The sequence below is a fragment of the Mobula hypostoma genome, chromosome 7 (genome assembly GCF_963921235.1).
Source record: "Mobula hypostoma chromosome 7, sMobHyp1.1, whole genome shotgun sequence".
In the NCBI taxonomy this organism is placed as follows: domain Eukaryota; kingdom Metazoa; phylum Chordata; class Chondrichthyes; order Myliobatiformes; family Myliobatidae; genus Mobula; species Mobula hypostoma.
In genome coordinates this window covers 76912100-76930713 of record NC_086103.1, presented here as the reverse complement: position 1 = coordinate 76930713, position 18614 = coordinate 76912100, and the positions used below count along the sequence as shown (strand labels likewise).

Here is an 18614-nt window from a genome sequence, read left to right as displayed (position 1 = left end):
TTTCATTTAATTCCACTTAGTTGACTGCCTTTCTTTGGTCCTCTGGGCAACATGCAACTCCAGACATACGTAACAGCCCCAACTGGCAGTAGATTATTTAAGGCCAATGAGGGATGTTTCATATTGACTTTAATCTTTGCTTCAAAGCCAAGATCCTGGGTTACTGCAGACAATTCAATATTATTAATTCTAAAATGATGAATGTATCTTACCAACGCTTTATCATCACCCATTTCATCATCAGATTCAGAACCTTCCTCTTCAGCAGAAGATTGCTGATAATAGAATTTCACATATTCTTGGTAATTTTTCATCTTTGCCTCAAAGGCATCTTCCAAACGATCTTTTTGTTCTTCAAGTTGTTCACTGAGGGGATAAAAAGGGAAATGTGAAATTCATCCCAATCTCACAAGGATGCTACTTTCACTGCCCTGGAAAATAAAAAACAAACTGAATCGTTCACAATGTAACAGGGACCAAATAAGAAATTTTTAATGCAAGGCTATTATTTTTAGGATCTACTTTAAAATAATGACAGAAGTAGCTTATATTATGAAAGCAGGTTTAATAGTACAATATGCTTCTATTGATGTTGGACAGATGGAGAACAATGGACAGATGGAGAATAATAACAAGTAATTACATACAAATCACCATGCATAGTTGTTATTCGCCCTGCAGCTGTCACTTCAGACTTCTGATTGTAGCAACTTGTTCCTGTTGCTTACAAGCTGAAACTGGGCACAACTCAAACCCCATTAGTGGTTAAGCACTATGCAACAATGCAAAACGTTTCTTTTAGAAAAGCACATCTGCAGATGTTAGAAATCCAAGCAACACACATATAAATGCTGGAGGAACTCAGCAGGCCAGGCAGCACCTATGGGAAAGAGTACAGTCAACGTTTCTGGACAAACCCCTTCAGCAGGCCTGAAACATTGACTCTTTCCCATAGATGCTGCCTGGCCTGCTGAGATCCTCCAGCATTTTGTATGTAGCACAGAAAGTTATTTGTTTTGTTTCTACACGATGGATCTCAATTGACAAATTACTAAATCTCAAGGGATATTGACAGGTTTGGATTTGTCCAATTAAAATATATATTTACCATATTAGCAATCTTCACTAATATTGTAAAAATGACAAAAGTAATCACAGACAACAATTTTACACCATACTTGGCAATAAGTACCTCCAGTGTTTCTCCATAGCATTATATTGTTCCATCATTTCATTGACAACACTTTGCCTGATGTCACTCTCCATCAACAGCTTCTCCTGTTTTTCCTTAATCAGATGCTGCTGTAGACATTCAATAATTTTCTGCAATGACTAAGTAGTAATTGCATGGTTAATTAGATGACAAAAACTGAACACAAAAAAAAAATCAGGATTGTTAGTTGAGGGCAGAATTGTTGACAATTTACATCGCGTACACAGAGATAATAAAGATATCAAGTTAATTAAAGGTTAGCAGTTTAACAACACTTTCACAATTTGATTTACGCATCCATAGCAACTGAACTAGTAAAGCACACACTCACTGAACCAGTTACTTTGTCCAATGAAGCCTGGGGCTGTGTATTCCTGAATTCAGTTCCAAAGGAGAGGTGATCCCTTGATTCATACAAGTTATTTACTTTTTTTTATTATTAAATAAAAGGGCTTGACAGGTTAGGGTTTTGTTATCCCCAGCCAGAATATTTTAAATTAGGAGTCATGATCTCAGAATAGGAGCTGGCTTGGTGGGACAAAGATGGGAGAAGATTTTCCTTGCCCAGAGGATAGTAATACCTTGCAATTCTCTATAAGGAACTGCAAAGTTTCAGTCACCATATTTTTTTAAAACAAAGAAAAATCAATAGGTTTTTGATTATGAAGAACATTGGATTAGTACAGGAAAACGGCATTAAGGCAAAGGGTTAGTCAATTTGATTAAAGGGCCAAATAGCCTAATATCATAGTTTATGATATAAATAGCCAAATATCATAGTTTATGATATAATATACTTTTAACAAATCAGGTAAAACACAATTGTGCAAGTCTATTAATATCAGCTGCCTTTAGAAGTTTTACTACAACATAACATCCATTGTGACATTATTCAGTTTAATTTATGCTTATTCCAATGCAGAAATGAGAACTGTAAAGACAAATGAAGAGGACGGGTGATGTTTTGAGTCACCCAAGACAAGTGCAAACAGCAGTTACAGCAGAGATTCTGCATCAGTATGCAATGTAAACCCACCTCCTTGTCCAGTGTGCTGATATTAGGGTCACTTTCATTATCATTCTCTTCCTCCTCATCATATTCCTCCTGTTCTTCAACTGGTTCTTGTGCATTGCAGTTGTTCCATCCATCCTGTTCTCGGAGTAGTGATCGGATGGAAGGATATAGCTTCATAGAAGGCGCTTGTATCAACTACGGTGATAGAAATAGCAATCAATATATCCAATTCAACTGGGTTTACACAGTAAAAAACTGTAGTTTGAAGCATATCACGCTATTTTCTAAGCTTTGCCTTCCAGTAATAAGTGAATGACAGAACAAAATTTTAAATACTCAATGATTTGATTTCCTTTCAAATTATAGGTCAGGAAAAATTAAAATGAACAGACTGACATTTAATTTACAAGAACATGTTATGACCATTTAATACATTTCAGGCATATTAGTGGAGGATAGATATTGACCGGGACACCAACCATTCATCCAAAGAATGCAATTGTATCTTTTATATTCATGCAAAGCAATCAATCGGCTTTAGTTTAACATCTGTGCGAGTGGATAACATGTTCAATATTGCAGCTCAGCTTCAGTTTTGCACTAGAAATCAGCCTAGCATTACTGCTTGTATTTATGAAATTATCTTAAACCCACAGCCTTCGGGCTTAAATGAGGAAAACAGTGGATTACGGTTAAATAGGCCATCGGTTAATCGGGGCAGCGGCTTATTTGAAACAACTCTTAAAGAACAAAAGCTAATCAAGAAAATACGAATTCCCTTCATTTATTGGGACACTAAGCCACTTAATTGGGACAAGAGACTGTTGCCAAACAGTCTCTAAATAGCGTCAGTCATATGCATTTCGTGGCCGTTAGACACTACACTGCTTCGAGTGAACAGTTCTTTTTTTTAAAAAAAATTATGTGTTCGTTCAAAATGCAGCACATTTTGTCACTGATAGCAAGAAATAAGCAGCAAAACAATTCAGTGCTGTTTTGCTCACTGCATTCAGGTTTGGAGATGCCAGGAATGGCCGTGAGTGAAAAGGAAACTATTTTACTACTTTAACAAATTAGGAACTAGACAGAATTTGAAGGTATCGACAACCATCTTTAATTTGCAATGAAAATTTGTAGGATGCAACTGTCAAAAATATTATAAGACAGTCCATTATCTGCACTGATCTTGTTCATTTACAGTGAGAATATCACAGCAAAGTACAGTGGATGAATTTCTCCGTCATAATTCTTTGACTTGGAGAGAACATTGTTGGAAAAATATTATAAGATACTTCAAGACCCCATATCAGGAAAAATATAAAGATACAAATGTGACGTGTTGGAGAAGATGCGGCTCCAAGGAGGCAAATCATTTCCATGTTTTCTGGGATTGTCCTAAATTAAGTCTATATTGGGAAGGTATTCATAGAACATTAGTTAAGGTACTTAGGACCCAGATACCTCTGAACTTTGAGACACTCTATTTGGGGCATGTATTGTTTCTTGAACAGAAGGAAGATATAAAGTTGCTGCAGGCCCTTTTAGCAGCAAGTAAGAAATCAATCACTAGAAAGTGGCCAAATCCAAAACCACCTACATTAGAAGATTGGCACGAAATTATCTTGGAAATATTTAAAATGGAAAAGTTGACTTACTCCCTGAGAATTCAAAAAGAAAAATTTTATCAAATCTGGAATAAATGGATTGAATATATAACCCCAATGCGAGCAGACTTTAGATGACTCTCCTAATGATTTATACTGCTCTTCTCATCAACACAGTAATATTGCTAATGTAAGCACCCCTAGTCTAAATGTTTACTGTTTTTGTTTGGAAAATAGAGAATTAATACAAGGAAAAGATTTTGGTAAGGGATAAAAAATGATAAAATTAAGTAAATAAGTACATAGGGATTGGATAATTATGTTTGGGGGCAGGAGCAAGTATGAACAAGTTAGGATATAAACACCTACAATGGTTTTACATAGGCTTACATACAACATTTTGGACCAGAAGTAATGTTCCAGAAGAGATGTATGGAAACTATTACTAATCCACTATTATTACTATTTTTCTTAACAATTAATACCATTACTTAGCCTAATAGATTAGAATTTCCACTGTACATAATTATTTAAGTGTAATTTCTTTTTATATCATCTCAATGTGTACTTATGTAAAAATAATTATAGTTTTATACATATAAAAAATGGAAAAGGTTATACATGTGAAAAAAGTACATGATACTTGTGAATTCCTTATCCAAATAAAAATAAAACTTCAAAAAACAAAATTTCTCCGTCAATAACTATCAGGAACCAATACACACTTTTATAGTACTGTGGTAGTATTGGTAATGTTCTAATTTGTTTTGTATTTTAAATACATAATTTGTTACCCAGTTAGGTGATAGCTTGCTGTGTTTATTCCTTTTTAACCATTTCCATGAAAATGCAGCTAATTGGGGCAAATGCTCAATTGGGCCAAAATGTATTGGTCCCAATTAACTGGAATCCACTGTACAACCACAGACTACAGTTTACACACAAACTGCAAAAAAAACTTAATGTGCAGATTATAGATAGGATTCCAAGTAGACTAATGTTTATCAACTACAAGAGCTGTCATTTATCAACAACAGTTGTGGACTACTCACCTGGCTGGCAATAGCTGAAAATTTCATGACTTGTAATGTTTCATCATATGTGGATGCACACTGATTAATGTTCACAATCATACAGGATTTTCCACGGTTAGAGAAAAACCCTTGGAATACACGAGTCAATTTACTGTCCCGGAAAGGCACCACATTGGGCTTTGATCTGCAAATGCAGTAAACAAACTTCAAGAACCTGGTATTTCTGAACAAGTTACTAGGTCAAATACCAGAAGATGACATTTCAGCTGTTTGCAAGGTGGCAGTCTTCACCTTCTCCTCAGGAAGTCCCTCAGGGTTTGAGATCAGCCCACTTCCAGAGTGGAAGATGCCAACTACAGCATATTTATTAACATGTGCCCAGTGTCCAAAAAAATTAACTCTGTCATAGATGGTCCCAAGCCCAGCTGCAAAAAAGAGGAAGGTTGGGCATGATGCTAACAACCCCATCCTGTTTTAAAAAAAAAACCAGAGTTAGAAGCTCCAAAGACCTCATCCCTCAGACAGGAAGGATGCACCAAGATGGGTTACACCTGGGAAAGCTTGAAAAATTGGCCCAGAACAGATGACTCTGGCAAGCTGCTATCAGCAGCCTAGGCCCCAGTAGGGGTGATGGGCTTAAGTAGTGTCCAAATCACCAAACTAAATCAGAAACAATAAGGTATTTTTTCCATAATTATCTGAGAGGTCAATTTTCTTGTTAACTTCTGATATTTTGTTCTACCATTGTTATAAATTTTAAAACATTTGCTTTCGAAATGTTTTGTATCTTTGTGACAGTTTTACTTCTTTCAGTCAATTAGCCCAAACAATTGTTTGAAAGATGCTCCATTAGTGGTTACGTTACAAGACAACAAGCAAATTAAGGGCAGGGACAATGGAAAAAAACTGCTTTAAAGTAGATAATGCTGCACATACTTGATCTGCTGATTCTGACGCAAGGCACTGATACATCTGCCGAGAGTGTGCAGGGAAGTGTTGATGTTTGTTGCCTCCTTCATCCTGTTACCACACTTCTGTTCTTTACAGCGTTCAGAGCCAGCCAGGTCACACAAAGTTAATCTGGGAAAAAAAAATGGAATGAAGCTGTGTTCCGGTGTATTTCTGATTACAGCAAGTAAACATTACTTCCTCTACAAGCAACACACACAAAATACTGTGTGAACTCAGCAGGCAAGGCAGCATCTATGGAAAAGAGTAAAAGTTTTGTGCTGAGACCCTTGTGAAGGGTGTGAAGTGTGCCCGTTGTGTGTGTGCCCGTTGTGTGCGTGCCCACGTGTGCGTTGATTGGATTTCCAGCATCAGGAAACTTTTCTCGTCACTCTGCTATTACTTCCTCTAGGTGGCAGCACTAGAAGATAATTACCAATTACTGTACTATTTAGCAGACTTGTGTCTCTAACTTATCACAAAAATTTCTCCTAACACATTAACCTGCCAAATTTTTGTTTCAAGCTTCATTTGGGAGGTCATGGAGATTAGGGCAAACAAATTCATCAATGAAACAAAAAAAAAAAAGGGCAGTGGGAATTTGGAAAACAATGCCTAGTTATCAGATATGTACTGTATATCTAATTTGTGTTCACTAGAAACTAGGGGCATGAAGCCCGTTGTCTAATTTTTGAAGAGTGAAAATGCGTAGTTGATCAGAGTCCAGTAAACCGATCTTGTCCGATGGATCTTGGTATTGCTCCAACAGCGCTTTGTCAAAATTTACCTGAAGCACTTCTGCATTGTCGACTTTAATATTGTCAGCAGTATCTACATTCATGAGACAGTAAACCAAATGCACCTTCTTCACTCAGAGAGCAGATAGCCCACATTAACTTCAAGGTAAAAAAGTTATACAATAGAATTCATTCTTTTAAAACCCTTATGTTTGTCTGCAATTCTGGCTGTGAATCTACTTTCACATGATACTTTCCTACCGAGTCTGGTGCTTCCATTACACTGACGTGTGTAATCTGAATACAATGCAATACAGACACAAATGCTGCTGTAGAACCTCCATTTAACACAATATAAAATATACACTTGATTCCCAATTCAAGGTCCAATCAGTTATTTCCAAATTGTTTTACTTTTTAAATAATGATAAAAATAGACTAGAGAACACTCAAAAATTGAAGAAAGAGTTATATAATGTACCACAGCCTAATTTACAAATCATCTCCCCTTCTTCCCCCTCCACTGAATTGTGCTTTAACAGAGTCAAAACTGCTTTCTGGCAGTGCAGAATACCACAGGTATTTATTGATCAGACATGTCAAAGGAGAATTAAAGATGATCGCATTGATTAATACTCACTCGCTTGTTTGTAGTATAGATTTCCAATCTTCGGACACATGAATTATGCGAATAGAAAAAATACTGTGACTGGAAACAAGAATGAGGAGAATAAAGATATCTCATATTTTTTTTAGTGAAATCCATGGACTTGTATATCAGATACAGGTGTTACAGCCAATGTGCTTTAAATCCTACTCAATCTTCACTCACAATAAAAAAAAATTAAATCTAATCATGCTTTTAAAGGAATTAAGTTTAAAAAGATTGATGCACAAAGTTTAAAAAAGTCTGAACTGTAGATAACTTTGGAATTTTAAACCACCAAGTCAAAAATCTACATCCATAACTGATTTTAAAAAGCACATTACCTTGCACAAATACATTTTAAAAATCACACGAAGTAAACCTCACACAAGAGCAAGGTAACAGACAAACCTTTAGAGAACCATTAGCCCTGGATGTTTATTAATGGGAACAATTTTTGGGAATCAAGATCGGGGTGATTATGTACTTCCCAATGCAGTCTCAGACCTTTCAAGCCAAGCCACAGCAACCATTTCTAAAGCAGTGAAGGGTAAAAATCCTAAACAAATTCACTCACCTCCTGCTGGAATTCTGGTTCACATGCGTTGCCGCTATGCTTTGGTTTTTACGGCCTATTTTAAGAATTTTCCAAGCTTCTTCTGCATCACCCACATTGATCCAGGTCAAATCTGGAAAAAAATTATTAATTCATCAATGAACAGTTTAAAATCTGAGTGATTACATGTACGATTTCTGAAATTGGTTTTGTTTCCAAATCAATTTTTAAACTGTTGGGCCTTATTTTTGTCAATTTCATCCTGAAATCAAATCAGCAGAGAATGTTGGTTAGCGTCTGTCTTGAAGGACAATGGATGATGATGATCACCACAAGCCTGAACAGAACCTGAGATGCCCAGTCGTCAAGATCCCCCTCTCGGCCTCACCAGTGTAGTCCAAAGGAAAGCTTATGAAGCAATATATTTGCCACCAGCTTGACCGGAGGAGCTGCCAGAAGGATGGTCAATGACATCCAGCCACCATAGGGGCTCCACTCCGGATTTGCCGTCTGGGTTCACTCCCATAACCTTCATCTCTCCTGAGGCTGCCCACAAGACACTGAATAGCCCACATGCTAATATTTGGCATACAAATACAAATCTAAATATTCATGGGTTACATTTTGGACATTTTCAAGAACTTTAAAATAAAGTCCAGAAATAATCCCAACTTTGCATGCAGGACCCTCACTGTAGCACATAATCAGAACAGGCCAAATAGTCACATGCAAGGAATTATTACAAAGATCATGCAATGAAATGATTCCCTGTGAAGAGCTGTCCCATTTCAATCCTACAATAAAGTTTGAAGTTCTCAGATGAGTACTAGTCAGCATATTCTCAATTTACTACATCCATAACTGATTTTAAAAAGCACATTACCTTCCTTTGAGTGTTTAAAAAGGATGAACATACGTTTCCAAAAATGTAAACAAAAGTAATGAGCCATAAGAAGCACATTACCTCCCTTTTTACCAGGTTTAAGACAAAAAAACCATAGATGAACCATATTCTTCCAAAAATGTAAACACAAAGGTAAAAAGCCATATGCAGAATAGGGCAATCACCTTTTATGTAAGTGTTTCCATTTTTATCCTCACATAGTTTTAAGGTTTGTCGTTTATGGTTTGCAGAAGTAGTGTCCAGCAAGTCATAGGCAAGTTCATTGTAAATTTCAAAGAAGGAGACCCAAATGGAATACTGGACGTGCTCCCCCTGCTGGAGAACAACTGTATCATGATCAGCCCAACGGGATGCAGTCTCTGGGGGAGAGCAAGTGAAAAGAAAGAAAAATGAGTGAAGATTTTTAGTAGCTAGCAAAGTATAGTGATGGCTGCATTCTTCATAGAAGTGAGCATGCAATTTCAACTGTGTACATACATACAGCAAGCAGTTAAAAAATCCCCAAAAGTACATCAAGCATCCTGTGAAACCAAGGAACACCCCATCCCACCCCATCACCCCCAATCTCAGCAGATATTCATTCTCCTAGCAAAAATTAACAACTGGTCATATATCAATTATCTGTGGGATCTTCCTCAAAAGCAAAAAAACTTGCTTGCCAAGAAATCAGTCATCAAAACAGCATTTGATTTCAAAATATTATTCATTAAATGTTAAATGCTTTCCAAGAACATTTAACAAGATATATGCAGATTCTTTTTACTCGACACTACAAAAGCTTATTGACATGATATGGCAAATCACACAACATGCAAGAGAAGTGAACACTGGTCACTTCTTACAAATCACCTTCAATGAGTGACCTTCTTACCTTCTAAAGAACTGACAGATGACATGCCCCCAATACCACTATCAGAATTACAGCTGAGGCCTTCCCTTAGGCTAAACTCTGATTTCTTTTTCATTGGAGTCTGTATATCCTCCTAAGTAAAAATGATTGTAGACCAGGATCAGAAACAAAGTGTTCAGCACAAAGCATTAAGAAATTTCCAACTTTAATATATTAAAGAGTAGAAAAGACAGCAGAACTTTACCTTATTTCAGGAAAACTCACTTTCTAAACTATCAGAATGCAATGTGTTACATTTATCAAGGAGCAGAACAAAGCTCTAACAATAGTGATTTTTATATAAATACCATATTTATCCTACTACAAGAGCAAGTAATCCAACTTCTATTTGATCATACTTTAGAACAGTGATTCCCAATGGATGCTGTTATGTGCCTTGGGGGAAATAGAAGTCGGGTTTCCGAGATTCTTGGGGGTGGGAAAGAGAACAACACCCTAAATTGACGAATGAGACCTGACTGACCACTAGAAGAGCAAGCACTTCAAATAAAAATAAAACACACAACAGCAAAGCACAGGAAGAATCATAGCTCTGCAAGTGGTGAGCACTCGTCATCACAACATGCCTGAAACTCGGCAATCTCATCAGACCTTACCAAACAGACACTATTGGGGATGTATAAATTAGCAGCCGAGCCAGAGGATTCGAATTGGAGGGTTTTAAATGGTCTCTGCTTCACATGTGCAGTCAAGAACCCATCTTTGGGGATTAGAGACCTTACGTGATTGGTCAATCGCATTAACTGGAATAGTATAAACATAATGGTAGCTCGCCAAACACCAGCTCTATTCCAACTAAGATTCCAATTGATTCCTTGTCAACATAATTTTTGGCTGCTGTGATCGTCTTCACCTTCTCCTCATTCCTTTGCATGCCGCTACCATCATTCCATCCATGTCTACTCACTGCCATCAACATCTGATAGACATTTACAGGTGGTGCGTTCATTTTTTAAACTTTAATTAAGCTCTTTTGACGATGGATAAATATGTACAGCACAATCTGAGTCTGAAGGCTGTGAAGCCTTGGATTCTAATCCTGCTGAGAAACAGAAACTACAGAAAATGCGTCAATACAATTGTATTACCTGGAGTATGGTTTTATTCAGCAACACCTGTCTTAATTGTAATATTATACTCTCTAAAGAAGCCACAAAACCATCAAGATTGCAGGAATATTTCCATAAGACACCCTGAAAAGGTTACTTATGGTATTACTCAATTCCAGAAGATGAAAGCAACATTTGAAAAGCATTGTACACTAGAGTCATTTGCCAAGAAAGCCAAAAACTGCCTTGATGGTGGTCTCATTGCTTCTCATAACATTTCCAAAATAACAAAGTGTGAAAAACTCATACAATTGGTGAAAGATTAATAATGCCTGCTGTATCAAAAGTGTTCAATGTTCTCAAAACGGATACTAGTATTTTAAAATCAATTGCTGAGTAACTACTCTACAGCTCATTGTATTGATGAAATAAGTGAAGACATTGAACATTAACTATGCATAGAGCCAAAAACAGAATCGGGGATACAACTGGATGAGTCAACTGTGTGAGACAAGGCATTGTTAATGGCATATGTAGTTTATCAAAAATTGAAAAGTTTAAGAGATTCTCTTTTGAAAAAAGAAAAACAAATATCAGAGAATCAATCAACAAGTTCAAAATATACATTAGGATAAAAATATTCTGGTTCGGAACACAATTTCTTGTACAACAATATCCATATATAACAGGTCTGGTTTAGTGGCATTTATGAAAAAAGAAATTCCGAGTCTGTTTGCAACCTATTGCGTAATTCATCGTCAACATCTCACAGCCAGAAACCTCAGACAGTGAATTTTTTCAAACATGACTCTGGTAAGAATATTTCACCAGTTATGCCAAGATAATGATGGAATTTGAATGCTTGCTTCTTTGCACTGAAGTGAGTTGACTATCAAATGGCTGCTGCTTAAAACGTTTCTTTGATCTGTTTGACACTGTGGTTGAACTTTTGCTCAAAGTTGACAACTTGGGAAACAAGACTGAACTTATACGTGGAGATGTGGCATACCAAGCCAATCTGTATGACAGATTGAACATTTTAGATATGAAACTCCAAGGCAAGAATTTCAGTTTAAACCAGGCAAAAAGTGCACTTTTATCAGAAAATTGGAAACAAAGCAAAACATTGGGTTCCCAGCTTCCCTGCATGGGGAAAAAAAAAAAAAAAATCACAGACAGTGATTTGTAAGAGTACTGCTTACACCTGCAGTCACTCAAGAAGGATTTTCAGAATCGATTCAGGGATTTGAACGATCTGGAAATTCCGGACTGTGTAATTAACCCATTTCTTTGCGAGGTGGAAGAACAGGAACAGAGCTTGCAAGAAATTATCAAAATTCAGAATGAAGCAAAAAAAACTACTCTTCAAAAATGCCAGCTTTTGTCATTACACTGTCAAGTGAACTTTCCTGGTCTTTGGAGAAGTGCCAAACTGCTTTTCATTGCATTTCCATCCTCCTACCTTGTTAAAAGAGGCTTTAATGCAATGAACCACACACCCACACAAAAAAAAACATAAGTGGGCTAGACCTTGTTACACACCTTTTGCTGTCACAACTAGAACCAGATATTTCAACTCTTGCTAAAAACCATATTGATATCTAAGCTGCTATACAGTGCATAACTACTGTGCAAGGTAGATTTAGAAGACAAATAAAAATTTAACGCATTTTTCTCATGTTAGCATATGGTAGATACTTTTTACACTATGGGGGCGCTAGAAAGCATATTGTTCCCAAGAGGCACAAGTATTGAAGTGTTTTAGGAGGGCATTAGGCTAAAAGAGATTGGGAATCAGTGCTTTAGAATGTTCAAAACCATCTTCAAGGCATACAATATTATTTCTGCCATTCCATACATTTTACTTGCGCAATAATATACTGAATGCTGGGTGTTTTATAAAAGCGAATTTTATATAGAGGGTTTCCTTCACAAAAGGGCAAACACCAACCTTCAGTAATAGCAATAATAAAGTAAATGCTGCAATTACACCTGCAATTTCTTAGATTCCCCCACTATCAATCTTCACTGGTCTATAGATCTATAAATAATCACAATTAATAAGATCCCAATGTAACATCTATTCTTGCAATTTATTTCACATTTTATTTATTCCAATAGACCTCTAGCTACAATAGAAACCTCAACATAGATCATAGAACACTTCAACACAGAAACCGACCCATCAGCACATCTTGTCTATGCTAAAATATTAATCTAACTAGTCTCATTGACATGCATGCGAACCATAGCCCTCCATACCCCTCCTGTCCATTTACCTACCAAAATCTCTCAAATGTTGATATCAAACCTACATCCACCACTACCGCTGGCAGCTCGTTCCACACACTCACCACCTTGAGTGAAGAATCTCTCATGTTCCCCTTAAACATTTCACCCATCACCCTTAACACCCATGACCTCTAGTTCTCATCTCACCCAAACTCAGTGGAAAATGCCTGCTTGCATTTATCCTACCTTTACCCCTAATAATTTTGTATTCTTCTTTCAAATCTCCCCTCATTCTCCTACACTTTAGAGAATACAGTCCTAACTTATTCAACCTTTCCCTATAACTCAGGTCCCCAAGTCCTTGTAAATTTTCTCTGCACTCTTTCAATTTTATTGACATCCTTCCTGTAGGGAGGTGACCAGAACTACACACAATACTCCAAATTAGACCTCAACATCTTATACGACTTCAACACAACATTCCATCTCCTGTACTCAGTACTTTGATTTATGAAGGCCAATATGACAAAAACTTTCCTTACAACCCCATCAACCTCTGACACCATTTTCAAGGAATTATGGATCTGTATTCCCAGATCGCTTTGTCAATTCTCCACTCTTTAGTGCTCTACTATTCAGTGTTTAAGTCCAATTCTTGTTTGTCCTCCCAAAGTGGACCTCTCACTTATCTGTATTAAATTCCATCTGCCACTTTTTAAGCTCATTTTCCCCCAGCTAGTCCAGATCCTGCTTCAAGCTTTAATAGCCAATCTCACTGTCCACTCCACCCCCAATCTTAGTGTCATCCACAAATCTGATCTGGTTTACTCTCAACAGTTTGGATAGTCATAGTCATACTTTATTGATCCTGGGGGAAACTGCTTTTCGTTACAGTTGCACCATAAATAGTAATAAAACCGTAAATAGTTAAACAGTAATATGTAAATTATGCCAGGAAATAAGTCCAGAGCATAAGTCCAGGACCAGCCTATTGGCTCAGGGTGTCTGACCCTCCAAGGGAGGAGTTGTAAAGTTTGATGGCCACAGGCAGGAATGACTTCCTATGACGCTCTGTGTTGCATCTCAGTGGAATGAGTCTCTGGCTGAATGTACTCTTGTGCCCACCCAGTACATTATGTAGTGGATGAAAATGATGAATAATAACCAATCCAGTATGTGGGCACATGGCCAAGTGGTTAAGGCATTGGACTAGCGACCTGAAAGTCGTGAGTTCGAGCCCCAGCCGAGGCAACGTGTTGTGTCCTTGAGCAAGGCACTTAATCACACATTGCTCTGCGACGACACTGGTGCTGAGCTGTATGGGTCCTAATGCCCTTCCCTTGGACAACATTGGCGTTGTGGAGAGGGGAGACTTGCAGCATGGGCAACTGCTGGTCTTCCATACAACCTTGCCCAGGCCTGCGCCCTGGAGAGTGAAGACTTTCCAGGCGCAGATCCATGGTTTCGTAAGACTAATGGATGCCTTTAACCAATCCCTGTGGCACACCACTACTCAAAGGCCTCACGTCAGAGAGGCAACCATCTACTACCACTCTCTGGCTTCTCCAATGAAGCCAATTTACTACCTCATTCTGAATGCCAACTGACTGAACCTTCTTGACCAGCCTCCCATCTGGGACCTTGTGGAAGAAATGCCTTGCTAGAGTCCATGTAGACAATATCCACTGCTTCACCTTTATCAACTTTCTGGTAACGTTCTCAAAAAAAACTGCAAGATTAGATAGACATGATCTACCATGCACAAAGCCATGATGATCATCTCCAATCCATCCCCACCTATCCAAGTACTTACATATCCGGTTTCTTTGAATACTTTCCAAACATTAATTATTTTAGATAAATACTCAAAGGGAGGAAATAAAGGAATATGGGTTCAGAGTGGGATTGGAATTGCCGTTCACCTGTTGGTCAGACAGAACCACCATTTAATTTTTATAGCATCTATTATTCTATACAAGAAGCTTCAAATACATGATAGAAATAATGTTCAATGCAGGTCAACAAATTTAAAATCACAAATTTACACCTGTATCCTGCCCTAAATTGCACAAGTGATAGGAAAGGAGGTGGATTACAAAATTAAAATGCATAGTAAGTACAAATCCAGCATGCATCATGGCATCATATTTTGAAAAGCACCATGAAAGACCAAGCGTTTTCAGCACAAAATGCTTATTGAACTCAGGAATGGCCTAGCAAATGGAGCAACTAAAAGACATTGCCTTAAGCATTAACTACAGATGTAGTAAAAATTCAAAACTAACCTCTCGAACAATGCCCAGTAAAGAAAGTTTTTTCAACTCCTCTTGCCTCACCATCTTGTCATCCAGTTTGATTACATCATTGCAGAGGCTAGGCTTTAGGTCCATCCTAGGATACAGTTTACCTTGTATGCTGTTGAAAATTACTGCCAGTGACCGTGGCAAGATCCCATTGTCTTGCCTGGTGCCTACAAATAGAGGAGGATCCAAATCACAGAATTATAGAAACATACAGCACAGAAACAAGCCCGTTCATCCCTGCCTGTCCATACCAACCACAGTGCCCATCTATGCTAATCCGCTGCCTGCATTAAACCCCCATCATTTTACGTATTTCAAGTATCTAAACTAATTTTAAACATTGGAATTAACTGCCATAACCATCACCTCCGTATTCCTGACATTCACTCTTGCAAAATATGCAGAACCCTTGCATGCAAGTTCAATGCAATTCCATTTACAGCAAAACAGACTACTTATTTTACCTTGAATGGTGTAGGTTTTTCCAGAGTTTGATACACCATAGGTATAAATTAAGCAATTCTGCCCCTCCAGGGATTCTTTTACTAGATTCTTCATGACAACATCAAAGAACAACTTCTGGCTTGTATCAGGACCAAATATCTGAAGAGATAAACCCAAAATGCATCCGTTTTGTTTCTGTTAATTAGGACTGCAAGCTTTTACTTACAAGGAATTGATAATGGTTGCTTTTTTTCTTAATACCATATGTTGCTATTTTATTATTTGACTATCCTGCAACAATCTGATTTAATATCTCCATAAAACATCAATTTCTATCCACCCTGCCCTAAGTAAAAAGCATTTTCAAAGTATTTAAGTTATGAGCAATATTAGATTAGATTATGAACAGCAACTGAATAGTCATTGAACTAACAATCAAACATCAGAATAAATTTGAATTTCATCATAGCAGTTAGGAACTTCAATATAATTAAGAACATGAAATAAAAATATAACTAGAGGAATCAATAACAATGAGTATGAAGCTTTCAGGCTATCATTAAAAACAATAGCAAGCTACTACATGTCATTCAGAATGCAAGGGAACCTGATGCTCATCAGCTTTAGCTTGTGTGTGATTCCAGCATGGTGGATTCTTAGATTCTAAGGTAATTTAGAAAGCTACTCTATAGCACCAAACTGCTACGTAGAAACAAGAATAAAGCTGGATCAAACATTCAGCATAGACCATGCCATTGACATAACAAAGGTACACCTACCTGCTCGACCTTGCAAACACAATTTCACACCTAATTTAGAGAGAAGTCCCAGGCAACTTGAGCAATAAATCAAAATCAAAACAAAATGGTAGGTGGTGGAAATCAAATAAAAACAGAAAATTCTGGAAAAATTCAGCAGCAGGCTACATCTGTGAAAAGAACAGTTAATATTTCAGATCCAAGATCCTCATCATAACCGAAGGAGAGAAATAAGTGCTGTTGTCTTACCTCAACTCATAACATTGACTCAGCTATGTTAAATCAATTCTACTATCCTTGTAATATAGCTATCAGGAAAGTAGAAAACAAACTTGGAGGAGCCAGACTACTTCCATTTGACAATCCTTATGCTTCCTAAATGAATAATTTGTTCAATCATATCAGTTAGGATGGGTGGCAGAGTGGAGATACGTCTCTACCAAAGGAGGTAGAAGGCACTCCTTCCTTCCGCTAGGATGCAGGTTACTCTTGGGCAAGGTGCAGCACCTGCTTAGCCCCCCGACTAGGGTCATGTAAAGCCAAGAGAGCAGGTAGTGGATGATTGTATGAACAGCTGGTGCATATCACAAGCCCTGATTACACAATCACTAATGCCAGGCAATATCTGAATATTGGTAATGGCTGGAGTCACCGAACTTAAAAAGACACTGCCCAGAAGGCAGCAATGACAAACCACTTTTATAGAAAAATTTACCATGAACAATCACAGTCATGGATAAGACCATGATGGCCCACATCAATACGGCAAGGCACATAATGGTGAATTGGGAAGAGTGAAAGTTATATGCTTGAGATAACACCAAGCATATAATTTAAAAACAACATTTGCAATCTTTTGCAATGTGTAAGATTGTCAGATGGCAACAACGAAGTAGATTACAAGGTAGCAGAGTCCCAAATGCAGGAGCATAATTGCAAGACATGGTAGTGGACGGTTCATTTTTGAAAGCACAGCAAACGCTGGGCGATGTGACAGTAACACAAAAGAGTCGAGGACAGGGGCAGAGGAGCCAGGATTAAATTGAGTGAGAGGACAGGTCCGACAGAACAAGTAGCCTGCTACTGCTCATATCTTCTTGTGCTTACTCAGAAGATTGAAAAAATATTAATTATAATTGAATGTTTTGAAATCAGAACAATACAGACAACATGGCATTCAAAGTTCACAAATTAGCTGCAGTCAGTGGGAATCACTGAAGGAAACCGCAGCATATTTTTCCAATAGTAGTGGACAGAAACAAAAGGAGGTGCATTAGAGGACCCTATTCTGTTCCTTAACAATAGTAAGGCAGATACAAAATGTTCTGTGAACTTGAGATTCTCTAGCAAGGTCAGCATACCAACCAAAACATACAACCATAATATGCAACAAATTAACATGCTGTACAAGGTCATTCTATTTTCGTACTAGTCTAGCAGGTAGGTTTGTTATTTTTCCTTTCATTGTCCTTTCTAGTTAAATGAGGTGACTGTGCACCAAACAGGACAGCAAGAATGAGGAAATAAAAAGCCAAACAAATCAATTCCAGTAAAGTCATGAAAGCACTGATAGTGGATATCTCACTTCTGATCAGTTTAACCTGATCCATTAAATAAAGCTAATTTTAGTTCAAACCTGGGAGAAGGTAAATTTGTGCACGGCCTGCCCAATTCCTCGCTCACAGCTCCTCATAGCAAACGAATCCTTTGGAGCACGTAGTACAAGCGTTTCAGAATTCTCAATGACAACACAGCCCTGTGGAAAATTCAGAAAGCCTACGAGTGACAAACTGTTCAAGTATTAAAACAAGATAGAAAGGAAAAATTAACTCAGTTCCAACTGGGCTCCTTTGAAATAACAATCTTTGCTTATGTGGTTTAACATTGTGGTGACATTAGATTCTATAAAATGCCAAGTGTGCATACAGATGAAACAAATTTGAATTTAAATACCCTTAAGTACTTTTGCAAAAAGAGGTAGCCGATACATTCACAAGCAGAGCACATGAAAGTTCTTGTGTTGTTCCTTGCATGGTCAAAGACGGGACTTAAGAATCTCTTATTGAAGGTAGTAACTACTAAACACCAATGTTTGCTACAACTTTGGTCATATCACAATATCACATGGCACACTCAGTAAAAGATATACATACACTTGTATATACTATGTTGCATCTCCTTTAACACTATTCCTACTTTTCTACAGTTATACATTTGGTCAACATTCACTTAATTATTCTGTCAATTACTCAATGTCAATA

The 18614-nt window shown here is 37.5% G+C and overlaps 1 protein-coding gene across 7 annotated transcripts in view; it reads right to left on the bottom strand.

Annotated features, from left to right (window-relative positions):
* kif20a (kinesin family member 20A) overlaps window positions 1-18614 on the bottom strand; it is a 61310-nt gene that overhangs the window by 8746 nt on the left and 33950 nt on the right. For 5 of the 7 annotated variants that reach the window (XM_063053646.1, XM_063053644.1, XM_063053643.1 and 2 more), the window contains exons 3-14: window positions 17990-18109; window positions 15616-15754; window positions 15134-15318; window positions 9529-9640; window positions 8822-9016; window positions 7775-7886; window positions 7192-7260; window positions 5803-5946; window positions 4885-5050; window positions 2250-2423; window positions 1193-1332; window positions 213-366 (exon numbers count right to left, since the gene is read on the bottom strand). In XM_063053646.1, the coding sequence (XP_062909716.1) occupies window positions 213-366; window positions 1193-1332; window positions 2250-2423; window positions 4885-5050; window positions 5803-5946; window positions 7192-7260; window positions 7775-7886; window positions 8822-9016; window positions 9529-9640; window positions 15134-15318; window positions 15616-15754; window positions 17990-18109 (1710 nt within the window). The remainder of the gene's footprint in view (window positions 1-212; window positions 367-1192; window positions 1333-2249; window positions 2424-4884; window positions 5051-5802; window positions 5947-7191; window positions 7261-7774; window positions 7887-8821; window positions 9017-9528; window positions 9641-15133; window positions 15319-15615; window positions 15755-17989; window positions 18110-18614) is intronic. The other 2 variants (XM_063053648.1, XM_063053650.1) reach the window with 2 other exon arrangements.